The 21,912-nt window shown below is 42.0% G+C and overlaps 1 protein-coding gene across 26 annotated transcripts in view; it reads right to left on the minus strand.

Annotated features, from left to right (window-relative positions):
* The window catches only part of LOC118208113 (voltage-dependent L-type calcium channel subunit alpha-1D-like), a 91,434-nt gene that overhangs the window by 48,652 nt on the left and 20,870 nt on the right, over window positions 1-21,912 (minus strand). For all 26 annotated transcript variants that reach the window (XM_035382427.1, XM_035382451.1, XM_035382437.1 and 23 more), the window contains exon 4: window positions 491-630. In XM_035382427.1, the coding sequence (XP_035238318.1) occupies window positions 491-630 (140 nt within the window). The remainder of the gene's footprint in view (window positions 1-490; window positions 631-21,912) is intronic.

The raw sequence follows: 21,912 nt of genomic DNA on the forward strand, positions 1-21,912 counted from the left end.
TGAAGCACAGCTTCTTATCACACAAGTGAGCCTGGAACAGAGATGAGCTGCAGGAAGACGCTTCCAAACATGCACAGCCAAACATAAGCCTGGGGGGGGGGGGTTGAGAACCCCTGCTCTAAAGCTTACTCTGTATCGCCCTCTAAACTTTGCAAACCGAATGTCATGGCTGCACACTAAGCTTGTATCTTTTCCAATGTAAATATTCCCAATGAAACCACTAGTGAATTGTGGGACTGGTGGTCTTTCCCCCGGGATATGCATGGCTCCGGGGTAACACAAGGCCTATTGGAGTCTTTGTCTCACAGCCTAGGTAGTGACAGGCAGCCATTGCTCTTACTACCCCACAGTCCTTGTCACCCAGGGAGATTCATCAACGATGACTCTTGACCCTAACATTTGACGGCTAATTGAATTTTACCCAACAGAGCAGATTTGATGCAGGACACAGACAGAATAAAACAAGTACAGAATGAAGACGGGTACTTACCCTACTACTACAATTATAAAATCCAGCATGTTCCAGCCGTTCCTCACATACGCGTTCTGGTGCATTACTAATCCATATGCTATAATCTTCAAAAAGGTTTCAATGGTAAAAATGATAAGGAAGGCATATTCTACTGTTTCCTGCAAGAGAAAGAGAGGGAGGGAGAGAAAGAACAAAACAAAAATGATTAATGAATAAATTAGTTGATAAGATTTTTTAATTCAGTACTGAGTAGACAATTATAGGACATACTGATCTGAGCCACTGTTCCTCAAATACTATATTTTTAAAATATAATTAATTTCATGCTCACACTAGTTTTAAAGGACAGCAGACAGTCTGCCCTCCTCATGTACACACTTATTCATTTAATTTCCAAGAGTTCACTTCATTCAGGGGGAAAACAGAAAGAGAGATGGGGTCACAGTACAGAAAGTGTCTCAGTGGGGAATCAAACGGGAGGATTCATATATGAGCTGAAAGTTGACCGTCCTCTGAACTGCACCACATGAACTCCCAGTCACACTCTATTAAATTATATTTGCGGGGCAAGTAGCCAATTAATAATTTCCATTATACTATTTTTACAAGTAAAGCCATTGACTGACTCAAGCTACTGTTGTGCTACAAACAACTACTGTACACAGAATTGCACTCACAAAGAACTGTGTTCTAATGCTAATCACAAGCATTCACATGCTAATCACAAGTATTCATTATTGTGCACAGGGGAGTCAGCAAGATTAGGTAATACCTAATTGTTCCGTGCTTTTATTGAGGCAGAATACCATTTAACCCAAACCCGATCATGTACCAGATTTAAATGGTCCTATAAGATTTTAACAGACAGCCTCCTTATGGTGCATTTTTGGAGCAGTATGGTCACAGATGAAACCCGCTTGTGTCTGAGCTACAGAGAAATCTCACATGAGGCTCTGAGCAGCATTACTGTATGTACTCTGATGTGTTAACTGCTACACTATGCACAGTGCTCTTCTCCATGCGAAAACAGTTTTGGGACACGGCTAGCACAGACACTACCAGCACATTTTGGGAGATGATATACACTGCCAGACCAAACTCAGCATGCGCAATCCATCCATTTTAAATCACAAATAATTCCAGCCATAAGCAACAATAAATCTTCCTCGTTATTGTAATTATGACGATAATGACGATGACTATTAAGAACGTCACAATACATAATAATGAGATCAGGCAATTAAGTCCATCTAAGCTTCCCGGGTCATTTAGTAAAGGCTGAGACCCTTAAGGTGTTCAAATCCAGGCCGGATGCAGTGGTGGGTTTTCTCTAGATAAATTATAAGCCTACACAGGCTGAATCACTTGTTCTCACCACTATTCTTATGAATGGATTAAAACGTGTATGCTTATAAAGTCACCCTTTATAAAGATTTCTGTAGAACAAATATAACTTTTAACAATAGTGTGATCAGTATGAACTTAGCGCAACTAAGTATTTCCTGTATTTTCCACTAACCGCTTTAATGCAATTGACGGTTATGTACATTCAGCTACTGCAGACTGCCAGAATCCCATGTGCATATATAGCTTCTAAGTGGACAAAAGGATACGCAGGCACTTATTTCAGCAGGGAACATAACCTCCCATTTCACTTCTTTAAAATGTTAACATAATCATAATCTTTACAGAAATCTTCCAGCATCCCTTCCTGGCTGAGGAACACTACTGGACTGCACCCATTCACAAAGAGGGTTTGAGCAGCCCTTTCTGTGCGGTTTCGATGGGGCAGTCCCTGGCATCCCGGGCCGCTTCACTGGGGCGGGTGGGGATCGATGCCCTAGGACTGTGATGGACTCCCTGGTAGCAGGACGCTCGGTTGGGTTCGATGATGTCCTGGGGCGTCTGTGAGAGCCAACTGTCTCATCGTGTGCATGAATCAGAGACTGCGTCGATATGTAAGCCCCGACTGAAAAAAACATCCCTTTGGCCTTTCATGCTAGTAGAACACCTCCTCCCCATATGTGTGCCATTTTACCACCAGCTGTTCTATGCTGACATACTTTACTTGCTGCAGAGGAGCCACCATGCCAGCTTTGTTGAGGCAGAATTATGATACCTTTTCCATCGCCCAAGTACTACATTCAGGCAATGGGCTCCCTGTTCTCCTTTTGTTGTTCTTTTATATGTGCCCTTGCTTTACTGTGGACACAAAACCCTGGTGAGCAGGGGTTGTTCTCCACAGTTCTCACGCCTTTTCTCTGGTACAATTGTTCATACCTTATGATCTGTCCACTGCATGTATCTGCTATATGCCTTTCAAGTGAGTTCAGTTGCAAAGCCTCCAGACGAAGCTAAGCTCTTCCAAGTTTCAATTTTCTGCTTTGTCATCACTGAGTTTGCATATGTGTATTATTTTATTCCTCTAAATGAAAATCTCTTGCATAAGAATAATTTTTTATATGCCATGAGAGATTGCTGTTATATTGTGTATAAGCGTACACTCAGTTATTTCTTTAGGGCATCTCAGTGTCTTAAGTCAAAATCTAAGACAATCACAATTCATTGCTTCAGCTAATATTGTTATAGGTAATATATGCTATCAAAGCAAGATTACCCTGTCAATCATATCCCCAATAACTTGCCATGCTGTGTGCAATTGTGGACAGATCTGTGAAGTTTCCCTTTGGAATGCTATTTCTAATTAACCTTGATTGATTGATATTTGTGGTAAATTGACTGGCTGAAGAAACAAGGGGTCTGCTTATGTCCACAGGAAGACAGCTGTCCTTCCTCTACAACTAATGGCCTCATCAGAAAAACACCATTCAGTGGTACAAGTGTGTACTCAAAGGTTTGATCGTCCCTTCTGTTATCGTGACTGTCTCTTATCAGAAACGTTCACACCATACCAGGCATCATTTTAATCCATCATGTTTACAAAAGCTTTATTCAAACAGTTTCACCGGTGCAGACGAGGCCCCAGATATACAGCAGAAAAACGGATGTGCATGTGATCTCAAGGAGACCGGAGGAGAAAAAGAGAATAACATCCTGCATAAAGAAACCCACAGGCTCCACTCGCGAGATGATTGATGTTGAATTAAAGGTATGAGGATTCAAAATTAACAATCTAATTCTTAGATCACGCGCTGAAAAATAATCACTTGTTACTTCACGTTATTTTCTTAACAGCACTTTAAGGAACTCTCTTTGGCCACCTTTTTATTCTCAGTAATTGGCCAGACAAAAAACAGGGTGACATTTTAATCAACCTGACAGGAAATGTGATCACGATGAAAGGGATATTTTGAATATTACGCTCTTGGCAAATATTTGTCTCTATGGGCTATAAAGCCACAAATCATATAATAGAAAATAGCCCAGAGGGGATATTTGTTAAAAGATGTGACAAGGCTGAAAATATTGTGTAATATACTGTATAATATACAAATAAACAATAAGGCAAAACAAGCAGAGTCTATAGATGTAGCTGACTCTTCCGAGAGGGCCCAAAATTTAATACCATTCTGACAAAGTAAGGCTCTGAATGAGGGACGGGTTTCTCTTTTCTGTGCTCCTGCCCAGACTGTGCCAGTGTGGCAGAAAATGAGAATATGAACAATAATCCTTTAAAGCCAAATATTTGGCAGAAGTATAAGTCATCTAATGATGCACGCTTCTCTGTTGACCCTGGAATGAGTGGACGATTGGCAGGTGACAGGATGCTTTTGGATTAGCTACAAGAATAGTAACTGTAAACCAGGATGACTCCATTAATCCAGTTCAACAATGAAATCTCTAATTAAACATCACAAGGACCAGCAGTGGCATCACAATAAACCGATTAACTAGTTCTTGGCTGAGCTACAGTGTTAAGCCATCAATTCATCAGAAATGCCCAAGTGTTTGTTGATCTGGTGTGATTTACTGCAGAATTGAGCTTTGAAATACACTATTTAACTGTCTTCAGTTGCTCTGAATTCTTTATTTATGTGTACCCCTCCAACATGTGGCAATAGCTCACATTTGAATTCCATTTGCGTGATCCAGTGCAATATGACCAACCACCAACAAACCACAATGCTCTTCAACACTGGCAAAAATCAACCTGACCCACCAAACAGAAGTTAGAGTGTTGTGATGTGAATGAAACTGAGATTAAACTGACATGAAAGTATATGTAGAATTACTTCAAACCCCCTAAAAATTGAAACAGGCTAAATTTGTTTGATGATTATAATTGACAAAGCCATTCTGGTTCAAGGCATCCCTAAAATCTCAGGGACTCAGATCGCAGGCAGCACAGATGGCTAGCAGTAGAGTCACAATGCTGTTTATTCTGTGTGCAGGTGACACTGGATGACCACTCGCCACTCAGGCTCAAGCAGGGTGACTGCTCATGAGAACAGCTCAGGCTCTGTATTTTCCAAATATATAGCATCTACAGGATTACACTCTCACGGCTGTCTTCTTAAAGCTGTTCCACAGCAGAAAAAATATATCCCCTTCTCCACAGCAACTTGGAGAGCAGCTTCTCCCCTGGGGAGAAGCTGCTCTCCTCTTCGCTAAGCTCCCAGAGTTCTCGAGCCCCTGGGGAGCCCTCCCAGTTACCTAATGCCGATGTCCACCTTATACCATGAGAATGGTTCCTGTGGTCAAAACCACGTAGCCACAGTCGCACACCTCATTAACCACTGGCTATTCACCAAGCACGCACTGACCAAGCACTGAAAGGATCCAAACACAATATTTATGCACCTCCCACACAGACTTGGATAACAGCCTTGGTCTACCCAATGCAGCATTCAAAACACACTGGTGAGGGTATAGTTTCACCAAACAAAGGGTTTTATTATACCTCAATAACAAAGCATTATAATTAAAGCAGAGACAACCATTACCAATTACTGCGGGCCGTACAACAGCAAAAATCTCAAAGCTACGCACGTGCAGCTGTATGTAAATATATTTGTGTATGAGGAAAACAAGTTAAATTGGTTGTACATTCTCAGCTACTGACACGTGTTTCCAGCTGAATTGTTCCAGCTGCAAGGCTCAGTGCTGGAGGACGCTGATTAGATTATACGCAGGCATTTTAACTCTTTGAATACAGCCTCCTTCCCTCTCTCAAATGTTTGCTTTTGTTGTAGATGGACCTCTTTGTGTTCTATCAACAGCTGAAAATTCAAAGGTTATCGGCTGCAGGCTGTTTTGTTACTCACGTCTCTATGGGGCACTTAGGCGCAGCATGAGGCAGATTGCCACCTTTTCTTTTGCTTAAGTGAAATTATGTTTTATTTTCGACAAAGCAGTCTTAGCTAGAACACAATTCAATGCCAAATTGACCTGCGGAGGAAAATTACAGGCGAGGGTACAAAAGCAAGGAGCAGGGATAAAGGAAGTTTGAAAGAGGTAGAGAAGGGAGGGGAGCTGAGGGGTTAGGGGGACTGTAAAGAGGAAGTGTGTGGGGTCATGGTTAGCTGTAAAGAGGAAGTGTGTGGGGTTATGGTTAGCTGTAAAGAGGAAGTGTGTGGGGTTATGGTTAGCTGTAAAGAGGAAGTGTGTGGGGTTATGGTTAGCTGTAAAGAGGAAGTGTGTGGGGTTATGGTTAGCTGTAAAGAGGAAGTGTGTGGGGTTATGGTTAACTGTAAAGAGGAAGTTTATGGGGTTATGGTTAACTGTAAAGAGGAAGTGTGTAGGATTATGGTTAGGGGGTCTGTAAAGAGGAAGGAAGTGTGTTGGGTTAGGGTTAGGGGAGTTGTGAAGAGGAGTGAAATGCGTTAAAAATAATTATTGTATTTTGACTATCTGCAGATGGTAGTGCAAACACCTAAATTAAAAGTACATAAACATTGCCATTCATATTTCATGACAGTGTCATAGTGGAGATATCAAAGTCAAATATACTGTATATACATGCCGAGGTGGCATTCGGTCTGGCGGAGAAACGGATTTGTCTTGGCCACACCTACTGGAGAAGAGAACACACGCACCTGGGTTGTGTTAACTCAGTGGTAACCAAACCCTGTTCCTGGAGATCTGCCATCCTGTAGGTTTTCATTTCAACCCTAATTTGGCACAAATTACTACTAATTAGCAGCTCAACAAGATCTCTAGCTCTTGAATGAGGTGTGCTTTGTTAAGGTCAGAGTGAAAACCTACAGGATAGTAGATCTCAAGGAACAGTGGTTACCACTGTGTTAACTACTCAGAGGTGTTTAAAGGTGCATTTCTCCCCTCAGTACGGGGCTCAAGATGAGGAGCACACACAGAGAGAGCGAGTTTGCGTAGGAGTTTTTGTTTGCGCATAGAGAAATAAAACGGAAAAGCTGGCCAGCTAGGAGTGGGGAGTTGTAAAGCGTTTGCTTGATTTTGCTTTCTTTTGTCTTTATTGTTTTATGTTGTTGTGTTAGTTTATTGTTTTTGTCCGAAACCCGTGGGGGGATGGGTGAAAGTGTTTTTTTTGTGTGTGTGTGTGTGTGTTGGTGTGGGTGCAGGTGCACTCTCTCTCTATGCAGCAAATTAGGGTGCAAACCCACAATTGCCGCATCTCCCTCCCAGGGGTGTCATACAGCAGTACAGGACAGGCGATACTTGTCCGAGTTCAGTAAAAATTTTCCAATCCCCTGCCTCAAGTTCCAAAAGATCTTTATCTTTGATTTCCGTGAGATGTAAAGATGCAAATGCATTTAGAATGTGTTACATATATTGCAAAGAATTACAGAATTGCAAAACATTTGCTTGGAGATGATGTCTGTATTCAGTCCCCTGCACACTTCAATTCAGTTTTTTTTTTTCAGAGTGAAAACACTTCCAATAACAGCACAGGCAAAAAAAGGCAAACGAGTGGCTATGCTGTAACAGGCATGCTGTAGCAATAAGGTGACACGTCAGCAATACAAGCCTGTTTAAGCGAACGCTTCATTATGCAGTGAGAGGCAGAGAGTCTGAAGAGCTGATAACGCAGCAGGTGGAGACCTGAGCTGCCATTTCTCAGGATCTGCATCCCTGAGGGACAAAACTGAACAATGCAGGCAAGCCAACGAACAGATCCCACACAATTTCCGCACTTACTTATAATCCTCAAACGATGAAGTGCTTTCACAATGGATGCTTGTTAGTGTATTCTCTGTGACTGTATGCTCACAGTACTCAAGAGATTTAAACCGGAGGAGACTGCAGCCTAAAAATGAATCATTGAGCAAACTGCCCTATCTGCACCACAGTATACAGTGCTATCAGATAGGAAGTGAAATGCTTATAACCAAAGATAAATTAATTAGATATTAACTGCCTGCTTGCAATTGACTTTATTAGCATTTACTGCTTGCCATTTGATTTAAAATAAAGAAGACCAAAAGGGGCCACAGCTTCCCAACCAATCATGTGGAAGGCGATGTATAAGAACGCAGTTCAGCGTAACTGATCATAATTCATGCTGTCACGTCAGCTGCGTGGGGAAGCGGGGACTGCGGGCCTAAGCTCTCTGCTCACATTAATCCTGCCTGTCACCCTGTCCCCGCGGCCTGGGGCCCGCGTGGCCCTCTGAAGCCCAGCGTGACGCGCCTGTCCCAGAGTTCTGCTCACACGCGCGCACACCGCACCCAGGTAAAAGCCCACAGGCAGAGGATCTAACCACCCCCCGCAGGTCCACAGCCCAAAACGCATCAAACATTTCTACATTTACAATCCCAACCACCTGTCCCATTCCCCACAATTTTTAGCACAATACACTGACAACTACATGAGCTTTTGAGAGAAAAAAAACATCCATGTAAGAACAAAAAACCCACCGAATTACTCAAGCCTGCTTTGCAAATTCTGACAGTTGTGGCTGTGGCACGTTAGCTGAGAAAACAAACAGAACATGCCTGCAGGGCAGCCAATACACATCTCTGACTCATCCATGCTTATTTGTGGATTTAAAGACTTACAGTGGCTTACACATTCACTAAGGATTGCCGTAATGAGGGACGCAATATCACTTCCACTCATCCTATCACAGGAAGCTCCTGTATCAGCAGGAAAGAACAGATCCAGTGAGGGGAACCCTGTTACATTGCACTGTGTATGTGGGCCACAGGGAGGTAACACAACAGTGTCTGCTGAGCAAGGCTGTCTCAAAATGACACAACCAGACATTACACTCTTAGATACGATACAGTAAGTTACTGCTGTCATGAAGAAACAAACCAGGCCAGCCAAATGTGTCTCTTCCACACATTGCCAAATTAAAATCTATGACTATTTATTAAGACTGCTATTTTACGATAACTCATACATTTGAGGTTTTCCACCATGCATGCGTGTGTGTGTGCGTGTGTATGTGTGTGTGCATGCACGTGTGTGTGCACTTAGCCATAGAGTTATTTCTGAGGTGGAACACTTGTATTACTGTGTCTTGTCCACGTGAATCAATTAGCAGGGAAGCACTGGGGGCTGGGGTACACCAGCCAGGTCTGCCCCATAGCCTCCTCCAGCATTGTGATAAACAGGATGTGGGTGTTCAGTGCTTTTACGTGGTCTTCACGATTCATGTTTGTCCATGTGTGTCCTACATTATTCTACTGGACTGTTATAGTTTTTAAGCTGTCGTGTAAGATGGGGAAAATCCAGTCTATTTCAACAGCGGGTGCATGGTATTCTATAGCACCACCCCCCAGAAGCTGTTTGACACAGCAAATGAGTGCCTTCATTGCATGGTGAATTCATATATCCTTCTCATCCACTTGCACAGGTACAACTCCTGTCTTTCAAGAAATACCTCAGTTTAGCCTCCTAGTCATCAGTGTCCAGCTGGACTGAACATAGGCGATCTATGGGAGAACCCTGGATGATCAGACATGGACTCACAGGATGTTCATGTGTGCTCAATAGATCGTATGACAGGAGCTCAGTATATGCAGACTCTATTACAGCCTGGCCCTGCAAAGACACTGCTGATCTTTGACTTGTTAAAAACGAATTAGCAAGCGCATATTAAGTGTCTTTTAAATCTCACTTCACTATACTTTACACCAGCACATCCGCTGAGCTCATTTTATAGAACGTGACTAAAAATTATGCAAAATTGGATCTTCAGTAAGTTCCCATCCTGTGAAAAGCAGAAGAGTAAAAAAGGATATCTACTTAATTGTCAGTCTTAAGAAAGAAGTCTTGAGAAATATTATATTCAAAATGCACATTTTCACCACATAACAGACACACAGAACCCGCCGCCAATACCACATGGAAATGCACAGCAACAGATGAAACCCCGCAGAGACACGGCTCTAAACCCAAAACACAACATGGACGAAGAGCACCAATCCCAGCATCCCACAAACATGTACGCAGCTTGACGCCAGTCTTTGACCAAGGCATCCATAAATCCCCAATGATAAATGACAGGCTGACTGCACACGAATCTCACTCAGCAGCACTGGACAGGATGGAAGTGATGGGCACGCGCTGACACTGGTAATAAATCTCAACCCATCCAGCAAGAGCTACACCCCTTCTTATTGGTCACTGGGCACAAGAGAAGGACTTTTTTGATAACCCACAAGCATTCTACTCACTCATGATCTTCAAAACTGTACTTTCAATTTGACGGGCAGCTGTCAGTGCGTCTGTGCTCCACAAAAAAAGTAATACACTGGCTGCTTTACCGAGCAGCAGAACCTCCGTTTCCTGTTGAAAAGGACATCCTGTGCCTCTGCCAACTTTCACAAACAATGCCATCCCAATGCTCAAAAGTGTGATATAGGTGGGCCTCTGTTAGAGTATAAATAGCAAACATGCACAAATAACGACCTAGAGAGCCGTCTTCAAACTACCAGCGATGCTGGACTGCTTGCCTTGTCTGCCAGGCGATGATTGGCTGAAGAGAAGCAGGATGAGCCAGTGTGCAGCTCCTGTGAGGGAGACTGACTGTGGCCCTGCCCACCAGCCGGATGGACAGATGGACAGACTCCGTTTGCACTGACTCCCATCGATCGGCAGGGATCGAAGCCTCGCATTAATAAATAAATGGATCGGCTGGGAAACATGTGCTTCACAGAGCATCATGAGATGTGATCTTAATTGGTACGGACAGATTCTGAGCTGCTCCAATACTGACAGCACCCTCAGTCACCCCCTCCCACTACGCGCACTGTACCCGAGCTGGGCGGAGTCACCCCCAGCCCCACTGCTCCCCGTATCCAGGCCACACCATGACACCATGGTATGACACTCCAGTGCATGACACTCATCACTCCCCACTTCAAAAGTAAGGAACCTTGTGACAGCGTCTCTGTAAAAGAAATGGTACAAATAAAAAACGGAATGAAATTAAACTGAGTCAACGGCAGAAATGTCCAGTGTTTGGGACACATCCACGATACTGGCCCTAACTGGATACGCTTTTATGTTTTGTTTAGTTTTTTACTGGGAAGCATACATAAAAAGGCACCACAACAGACACATTTTTATTTGGTAACTTATTATGATCAAGGAAGCAACACCGACTTTGTCCACACAATCGGATACTGCATCACTGAACTACGATTCAAGAACCAGGTACAACTAAAAGTTGACCTCAACTTTGTGTGAAATTCTTTTCTGAAACGTAGACTTCTTGCACTGGCAGTGGCTGGAACTCAAGCTCCTGTCTGGACAGAATTCAGCTTTCTTCTGAGCACGTCCAAAACTGTCTGGCCAAAATGATATGTAAAGCCTAGTAATATATAAGAAGCACACCCTGAAGTTTATCACATATACAGGCCAGTCTTAACCACAGCAAAACCCTGTATATATGCTAATATCGAGACAAACAGAACCGGCAGCACTGAAACCCAAGAGCACTGGGCCTCTCTATAAAATAACACAAAGATTTGAGCAGCCATTTCCCTTTTCTCCATACATGACATGCAATTAATGTAATTGTGTTTCTAATATTTACAGTGGTCTGTATTTTTGTATCACTCACAGCTTAGATTACTTTTACAGGCACATTGGTCGTGATAGAACATTCAATCCCCTTTCATATTTATGACAAAGGCAAGGCCGAATATCTTCCTGCCTCCGTTCCTTCAGCAGAGTCAATGGATCTGTTTTCAGACTCTCAGCTGTGAGAGCTGCAGGTGTCATTCACTTAACCTCTGAGAAATGGAGATTGACAGCAATGAGCCAGCCGGTTTCCTGGAATGCCTTATTCTTTGTTTGAATGTTTCAGGTAGGCAGAGGAGGGGAAGCAACTGTCACACATTTAGCATGGCACAAAGTGTGTGTAAGACACATTTACGTTTCACAACACCATAGCCCAGTGTCCATTTCCCTCCCAACAATAAAGCACCCGGGTATAAACCCACATTATAGTCACTTTCCATAAATCCATATCACAGTTGATGCTAAACTCCCTGATAGCTGGTCTTTACTTACACTAGAAATTTAGAGCACCTATTCAAAATCCTATAGGACAGTTCAAAAGTCCAATTGTACAGTATGACCCATGGTCTGCATTCATAATCCTATAGGACAGTTCAAAAGTCAAACCCTACAGCATGACCCATGGCCTGCGTTCATAATCTTATTGGGCAGTTCAAATGTCCAACCCTACAGCATGACCCATGGCCTGCATTCATTATTCTATAGGTAGTCACTATTTTACTTTTTTAGATACTGCAAGACCATATTCATAACCAGACCTGGGCCATATAATTCTTTTAAATACTTTAACCCTTTACTTGACTTTAATACTTTAACTTTAGACACCAGTAAATTACCGGTATCTAAAGGACTATCCCTTTAGACACTTGTAAATTTCCTAGTTTCTGCAGATTTTCCATCTTCAACAACGTTCAGACCCAATTCAGACCACTTTTCTTTGACATGATTGTTTGGCTTGTAACATGTTTCGTCAAAAATTATCAGGAATCAGCAGAAGTATTTTAAAGTACTGTACTTCAAATAATACGTCTTCCAACTCAACAGCATGGTGGCCCATTCATAACCCTACACCACAAACTCTTTCCATATCCCTGGAACACATTCCATATTTAAACCCTACTGCATGTTTCATATTCATAACCCTACAGCCTTGCAGTGCTACAGCACAGACAGTCAGCAGCCGCAGTCTCTGTGGGCCCTTCCGGTCCTTTCCCACACCACCGGCAGCCATTGAGAGCCAGACCTGAATGTGCCAGTAAATCAGAGCCACAAACTCTGCCAGTGAACCTAATGAGTTTAATAAGAGCTCCTGTAACTCCCCTGCCCGGGGGGGGTCCCTGAGTTGAATGAGCCATTTAGAGATGATTACGGGGAAGAGGATTGGAGCAGGGCCACGGTGTCCCTGCGCACAGGGCCAGGCTGTGGCCAAATGGTGGCCAGGCCTCAAACGTCTCCTCCTGATGAGGCAGCCCTTCTGCCCTCGTGCCTACTGAAACCACTTGAAAAATCAGCAGCCCTCCTCCGTTGCCAGATTCAGCAATTCAGCAGCCATTCAGTTGAATGAGTCAGCTTTGGTGCAGTCACTTAGTTTCAGTGTTCTTGCCAATTACAAACAGAAGAAGAATTCCAGGTAAATGGTTGCTTTGTATTGCAGGCCTATAGTGACAACAGCACCTTATTCCAGGTCTGACACAGGAGCCAGTCCACCTCACCAAGAACAACTCCCATATTCAGCACACTGCCCCATTCACAGCAGAAAGCTTTTATTTCCAACACTGCGAGAGATGAACTCCAGGGACTCCTGTGTGTGTGTGTGTGTTTATATGCATGTGTGGACATGTAAATCATCAGCGTCATTATGAATTCAGTGAATCTATTACAATGTGGCATATTCATTTTTCTGGTTTAACATGAACAGCTTTCATCTGAAATTCAAATGGATTTGTATTCGGAAGCAGAAAGGACATTCTTCACTGCACAATATGCATAAGAGAACACTGTTAATGGAGATTAGAGTGTGTGCTCCATGCATTTCAATTTCAAAATAATACACATGTTGACTCAATGATACACCTCTATACCCCAGGGAATACCATTCAAAACAGTGTGTATTTTTTATTCCAGCTAAAATTGCAATTTCCCAATTTCAGTCAACTGTTTATTTACTATACTTGTAATCTAAATGATCATCCTACAATGGCCTGATGTCTACATCCATATTAGGTCAGAACTTATACGCACACCAAGGAGAATGAATATCCACTGCTTATTCAAAGGTGTGACAATCAATCAGATCAATTTGTAGATAATTAAAGTTTTTTCTGTGTCAGTGGTTTTGAAAATGTGAAAATAATTGGAGAATATTTACTGACAGGTGGCTGGAATCAAACCAGGGTGTGAGTAAGAAAATATATCGAAAATGGTAATGACGTGAATCTACGCTCTGTTAAAAGCAGCTTAAAGACAAATGCAATTATGGAAGCACTTACATGTATGAATGCACTTGCTCAGAACACAATTCCTACATGCACTTCCCAGGACCCAGTTGCAGAATCCCAGATCTAGGCCTATATTTTCCATAAGGGGTATTATGAGACTACAAATACAAAGATATTCTTAGAATACCAATCTTTTCAAACTATACTGTTTGCAATCTATATATAATACTATACATTAACCAAGAATGATGGGATTTGCATGTCCCACTTTCCAACATGAGGAGAAAAGCCAGTATTAAGCATGTGTGCCCTTTGGTTCACAGCCATTTTAAAGTGTTCTTTATCTGTGCTGTTAGAGAGAGAGAAAGAAAGAGAGAGAGAGAGAGAGAGAAGGACCTGAATGAATGAATGAATGAATGAATTCATTCATTCATTCATTAATCAATCTTTAATTTCCAGATTCAGCCATTTTTACTCTGAAGGCAACACAGTCAAAAAGACTGCTGACAGTGACGCTGCACGCTAACAGTGATGTTTCGGAATGACGCTATGCGTGCATGCTTTTGCCCCGTGCTCAGCCGTCTCTCCTGGCTTAAAGATCGAATGTAAGAGCCACAGTACAATGCCACGTGGGCAGGATTAGCTTCACAGAACAACAGACACATGTGATTAACCTCGGGTGAATTGAATCCCGTCCTAAACGCATGTCTGCCACTAGAAGATTAGATTAACGAACACATATGCAAATACAAATTAAACGAATGAACAAAAGCATAATATTTCACAGCATTTCACATTAAATGAGGAGGTCAATGTGCATGCCAACGCTTATAAAGGTACTGACGTCATGTCCTGAGGCCTCCCCATCCAGGGTGATTTCCTTCCTGTATACTGACATCGTAACAATGCTGAAGACAGCTCATCCTCTGTAATTAGTTTCGGATGAATGTTCCTCATTCAGTTTTGCAGGAACAGGTCATTACAAGGACTGAAATAAATCTTCTATTGTAGTGTGTATGTCTGAGTCTGAGGCTACAAATATCCACTCACTCAGTAGGAACTCTGATGTGTTTGCAAGTTTGAAAAGCTTTCTCAGGAGAAGACGCTATGGTGAATTGAGTATCTCTCACTTCATTCCTTCTGCTGAATACCCAGTCTATTGAGACATACTTTGTTATCGGACGTGACCTACAGTAATCGATTTGTTAATCAATAAACTGAATAATTAAAACACCCTAAAAGTCTTACCTGCAGCAAAGGGGGAGAGTATTTTTGCACATCAGTACAGGGAAGGGAAATGATTGCACAGATGCCACTCAAACACCCAAATTATGTCAACTGTGGACTAAAAAGAGGAGATATCCCACATACCTACAGTAAGACATATGTTTTGTGTGACTCAGCCATTCACTTCACTGTTTTTGTGTTACCCCACAGACCTGTATGCTGAACCCTTGCCTGTGTTGTGGAAAGGGAGGATTAAGCGCTTTGACTGCTGCTCGCAGGCCAGATGGCACCTCATCACCGGTAATGAGAGGAGGGGAGCGCAGGGGAGTGGAGAGCAGACAGAGTGGTGGTGGGGGGAGGGGGGGGGGGGCAGGCATACGGGGAGGGACGGGCCAAACGTACGCGCGTGTGCAGAGCCAGGCACACACCGGCGTGACCTTCACCAGCAGCCCAGCTAGGACACACGCCGCGCGGCTGCTAATTAACGCACAGCCACCCGGCCGGCTCACGCGCCCCGTCACACCCCGCCACCCCACCCCTCACCGCGCACGCTCGCCTCGGTCACGTGACCAACGACGCTCCCGAATCCTGGAGGAGTTGCGGAGGGGCGGGGGTGCACGGGGGCTAAACTCCTAGGCGCATGGGGGTTTGGGTGGCAGCCAGGGCTGGTCCATATTTCAAGCTTATGTCAGATTCAAAACTGGCACATGGTGGTTGTTGGCTTATTGATGTCACAGAGTTTTTTTTAATTCATGCTTTACTACAAATCAGTATGTGTGTACTGGGAATAATCTATGACATTTGAGAACAAAGTGAATGAGGGCAGGAGTGTTTGCTGTACCTGTGACTTTAGACACTTGGCTCAATCTGTCATTAGTACTGAACATACTTACCTTCCACTGCCTCTCAAAAACCTAAGAAAACTACAGATCAGACTGCACTGACAAAAAGCTCCATAAGACTGCCCACTGAATCAAAACTGCTCGGCAAAACAAACAGCATCTACTGTAGTTCTGTCATGGATCACTACAGGTGGTTACGTGTAGTGCTAAAGTTGTCAACTGTAACTGCAAACTATTTGCTGTATCTGCTCTTGATGAATATTGTAATCATAATGAGTATTTAAATTGCATTTTATACTGTTCTTGCATGAAGAGATTTGCCATGAAAGCGTGTTAAATGTATGAATGAACAAAACGAATAAATGAATAAATAAATAACCAAACAAATAATTGCATACTGCATCATAAGCATGTTAGGAAAAGCAGTGAGCCAATTACCATGGCCAAGGATCTCCAGCATGTGCTCTGCCCAGCTCCTCTCTGACTGAAGGGCACACAAAGGATGCTGTCTGCTTCCAGGGGTCACAGAGCTTTGAGTTTCGTAGGAGGTCCATATGTCTTTCTGTACTGAGAACTAACCCACTGAGCTGGGAGAAAGCTGACTCCAGGTTAGGGCGGAGCCGACAACAGGCACTGCTAACAACAGGCACTGGCAAGAGATCAGCGAAACAAATCTGAGGACTTCACCAAAGCAGTAGAGCATTGTGTCACCTTTCACACCCTTCCAATGGCCACTTGAATCATAATAAAAAAAAAAGCTGTATTTTAGTGTAAAGGTTCTTGGTATGGCGGGACGGGGGGGTTGCGTCTGCCGTCTTGTTACTCCATGGCACGGGATGTGTTGATTGTTCGATGACTGGAGAGGAAAATACTGCTGGATTTAATGCTCAGGGGCACCAGGAAAAAGTTTGGCATGTAAATAAATGATTCGTCATGATACAAATCAATTCATACATGTCACATTGATGCACATTGAAGCACATTTGTCTAATTAAACTGAATGAACAGTAAAACGGGAAGCAGTAAGCTGCATGTTAGACAGTGCAGGCTGCATTTTGGTCTTATATGGGAGGGAAAATTTGGGAGGCTTAACTGCACGTCACAGTAACTGGGATTTATGCGAGATATGCTGAAGCACAGAACACTGAGGACTACAGAATTTGACGTCAGTGGATCTTGTGCGTCACAGATTCTTTTCACTTCAATCTCACTTCATTTTTTCTTAGAATATCCTAATGGCTACATCTTAATGCATTATACAATGATGGTAACACACAGAGGAGCGTTGTGACACACCTAATCATCTTACTGTATATGTACTGTAAGATAACATTCTGAAAAAGTATCCATTATAAGTGGTGGTTCTAATGCGTTGTCAAGGGCTACAATGAGCTACATTTACCAAGCCTGGCTAACATTGTCACAAAATCTGAAGCAGTCCAATTATAGTGCAAGCCCAAATAAACTTGTGTTTACTAGTATGTATGTGCCTCTGAACCAGTTCTTGTGAGCCATACCTCTTTCAAACATTATTTTATGCAATAATTCTATTTTTCCTATTTTTAGTAGCACCTGTGCTTGAGGATCTGAGACTTGCCGTGTGCGATAGGACTGTGTCTCCTAACTGGGTCTCAAAACATGCGACTCCTTTGTGGAAAAATGAGCTGCCTAACTTGTCAAAAGCAAACAGTACTGCTCTGTGTACTATATACTCTGGGGTTTTGCTTAACATGAACACTTCAAAAAAAAAACATGAAACCATCAGATATACTGAGAAAACAGAGGGAAACCTAAGCCAACACTGACTATTCCGGAACAACAAACATTACCCAACACCGCCTCATCAGTGTGCAAACAATGCAAAATACAAAGAAATACAAAGATATACAAAGAATAGGTGGAAATATGAAATAGAAACTAAATTCATATTAGTTAAATTCACATTACAGAAATGTATCTTTTGAATATTCAAAAAGGTCATCCTGACAGAAATATTGATTTGTATTCTTGTGTAATAAATGGTAATACAGTAATGTTACTGGCCTTATATTTTTCCTTGTTCCCTTCCTAGTCAACTTCCAACCACCCTTCTCCACCAGGTCAACCAGGCCTTCTGCTGCTAACACTGCCAGTCACAGTAAGCTATTGAATTAGACATGACTGATGGCGGTAGGAGCAGTTTCACTGCTGTGTACCCATTATATTTTTTATGACTACCAGCTCCTGAAACAGAATGAAAACTTGGCACATACATGGTGGCATTTAGAAAAAATTTAGAAAAAATATTGGTATGATCTCCTCACTAAACTTCTCCCAAGAGCAAGACAGTCTTATGTTACAGTCGCCTTCTTCAGCCAATTGTTTGTAGCCAATCATTTTAGCCAACACATGAACATGCAAACACACACACACACAATGAGAAATGGATGCAGTTAGCACCTATGTCTCATATTCTCCCACACAGTGACAGGAGGCAAACTTAATGAACCCACACCGCTTCCCTTACTGCACAGTTTGATAAATGACCACTGTCTGTCTAATTCGATGTATAAGATGCACCTGTGTTTCACCCAAATCTGTGCACTAGTCACTCAACCTTCCTGAGACCATAAATAAATTCAACAGAAGACCCTGAAAACAGCTGCTGTCATTGTGTCATTATATCAGCAGCCACAATCCCCATATATGTAAACGCAATGCGAAAAACACATTATTTAACAAAAGGAATAATTTAGATGGATAAATTGAGATTTCTTACAAACACAATAATACCTGATCAACCAGCAGGAGGCACTAGATAGCAATGCACACAGAAATATCTGACTGAACTGTCCCATTCCCAGGGCGACACAAATGCCAACTGTGCTCTATGGACCTACCAGCCACAGTCGGCACTGGCACAGTCCATGCACCGTAGGGTGATGCCTTACATCCTTTCAATCTTTTCATATTTAACAGGAAACAAAGAAAAACCACTAGCACAAGGCAAAAATGAAAATTGTTCTTACATTAGCCTATTGCACGCTGGAAAACTATCAGAGCTTGATTAGTGGCAGGAATCCAGCAAAGATAAAAATGTTAAAGCCCTTTATCAATCAATAAGATCAGTGAGCCCATAGGTTGGCTGGGCGCCAGTACACCTCCTCCCATTTTTGGCTGGGATGGATATCAGTATAGATATGTGGATGCCTCTGCCAAGTGGAGAAACATCGCCAGATACACACATAATATCACAAAGAGCAACAATAGATAAAGGTTTTAAACTCCTTTTTTAAATTATTATTTTATTGCCAATATCACAGGACGAGAGTCTATTTTAAAAGTATAATTGTCAAATTAATTTTCTCGGCTGGAAAAAACTCGCTCCCAACCCCCACGATCTAATTATCCTAAAGAAGCTCAGCACACCATGTCTGTGCATGAAAAGAAATAAACCTTCCAGTTCCAATTAACCATTTACTATAGTCTCCGCCAACCAATACAATGATAAGAAGCAATGAAAATATTAATGATATGTTAATATCGTCGTTGTGGTTTTCATAACACGGTACTTTCATTGACTGTCTTCAGTCATTGTTGTCGTATTAGCATAGTTGCAGTGGTAGCAGTTGCAATATAAATAGCAGTATTAAATTAATGTTCTGGACAGGCACATACAGTTATTTGAAGAAATCCTTATTGTTCAACCAGTAGGGATCTGAGAAATAACTATATTTACCTCCATGAGTACAGTTCCATGTATGATTCAGCAATAGCACTTTGAGCCAGGGTTTCCCAAACACAATAAAACACATAACATTTCTTATGAATGAAAAAATAAGCTACGTGTAGGCCAACAATGCATTTTTTCGAATTGCCTTCTAAAATTGGAGCTCAAATCAAGTCCCTTATGGAAGTGGAATATATTGAAAATATAATTAAATAAAATATATTATCAAAACATTGCAATACCACAATATATGGAATATACAAAATATTTCTACTTTCACATATTGTAATTCCTCTCACTGGAATGAGTATGTCATATTTACATCAACAGTATTTGCAGTATATTCCTTTATATAACCCTGTGCAGCAACGCAATGAGGGTTCACCGGAGAGGCACATTACAGCAACATATGGCTGGAAATGACCAGCTCCACAAACTGCAGCCACCCCAGGCCCTGTGCATGTGGCTTGTACCAAAAGAAATCTCACCATATCCCAATCTACACCAGTAATGACCAGCATTATCAGCTCACCTTTGCTATTCAGGGTCTGGTTAGCATACAAGCCAAGCCATTTCAGGGCAAACAGGTTTTTTCTCCCAGTCTCTGTGCTGTAAACCACAGAATAAAACTGAGGAGGAATTTGTGAGAAATGAAAGGATGGAACGGGCAGCAGGATTCACTAACAATGGCGTAAACGACTACAAGCACAGCAGCATTCTGCAGATACAGTTCGGAGGAATAATCTCTTTTCCTGCCATATAAGGTAAGCTTAAACTGTAGTGCTAACTGTAACTACAGTTGTGCACTAACCTCTTTCTTCGGAAGACAAACACGGCAGAATGACCTCAGAGAAACGCAGTAGTGTCACAGCATATGAAAACAGAAAACCAACTCCGCAGACTGCTGTTATCATTATTATTATTATTAGTAGTAGTAGTGGTAGTAGTAGCAGTAGTAGTAGAAGGTCATATCACTAATATTTTAAATAGCTGTCATTATGTCTAGCATACCTATTAACAATTAGTTAACAAAAGTTAACAATTCTGGTATACAGATGCATCAGGTTGACTCGACCTATAGTGATGGTGATGTATTTACATGGATTTCATTTACAATGATAGTACAGGAGGAATACGTCATGAAATCTTACCAAATAAACCACAAGTGCAGAGATTTTTAAAGGACTGACATGTTTGTGAAAAATGGGTTTCCAAAATGCCTCATGCTGTGCAGTGAAGAGGCTGGGGATATAACACACTTACAATGTGGAATTCTTGGACATATCAAACAAGCTGTGTGTAGCATCCTTCAGTCTTACTTAGCGCTACAGAGGAAGACACATCCATATAAATGAGCTTTAAATGAAGTGCTATGCTTTTTTAAGCTGTGACCATTCTGAAGAACAGGCCACTGAGCACACATCTTACTGCCTGATGGCTTGGGTGCATTCTGCAGAGTGCTTTCTGTTTCATTACATCTGATGGCTGTCAAGCGAGTGGCCCAAAAGAGGGTTTTTGAAATGCGTTCATTGGGCGATAATGTTTTAACAGAACAAAACCAAAAAGAACTGGCCAATTATCTCCATGATTGGTTTTCTGAACTCAATTGACTCCATGCATGAGCACAGTAATGAATCCAGAAAGCAGACACTACCTCCCTGTCAATTACAGAATTGTGCTCCTCTAGCCAAATTAAAGTCTCACCCTAATAACTGCCATTATTCTACTGTGAATATGTTCAATACATTTTTTATTGCAAGGTGACTAGAGTGGTGCTGTTCCATACAGGTATGACCTTGCCCATTAACCAAAATGTTAATGATCTGACAGATCAGTTTAATTTGACTGATATCAGTTATAGTGAGTAGCACAGCAAAACTTTAAGGGATGGTAAAACTTATGCCACATTCAACGCTATACTATGTACACACAACATGGCTGAGAGAATAATACAAGCAATCAGTTGAAAACCTCACAGATGACAGTATTACAACACATCACAGTCCGATACCACAGTTTGGAATAACATATGTTCCTTTTTTGGAAAACAAAAAAGAGATCTAATTTTATACAAAAAGTTTTCTGCAACACATCTTACTGTCAAATGTCAACCAAAGGCTTTCATTAGCAAAAGTATCACATTTGAGGCCATTCATAGAAACGTACTTCCGAGAATCACAAAAAATAGTCAGTCATTAACTCCCATTAGCCACCCAAAGAACACAGCAGCTTTTCCCCGGCCCATTCTAAATGATAGGTGATGATGAGAAAAAATGGGCAACAACTGAGCGAGAAAAGCCAAAAATGGAC

The sequence above is a fragment of the Anguilla anguilla genome, chromosome 11 (genome assembly GCF_013347855.1).
Source record: "Anguilla anguilla isolate fAngAng1 chromosome 11, fAngAng1.pri, whole genome shotgun sequence".
NCBI lineage: Eukaryota > Metazoa > Chordata > Actinopteri > Anguilliformes > Anguillidae > Anguilla > Anguilla anguilla.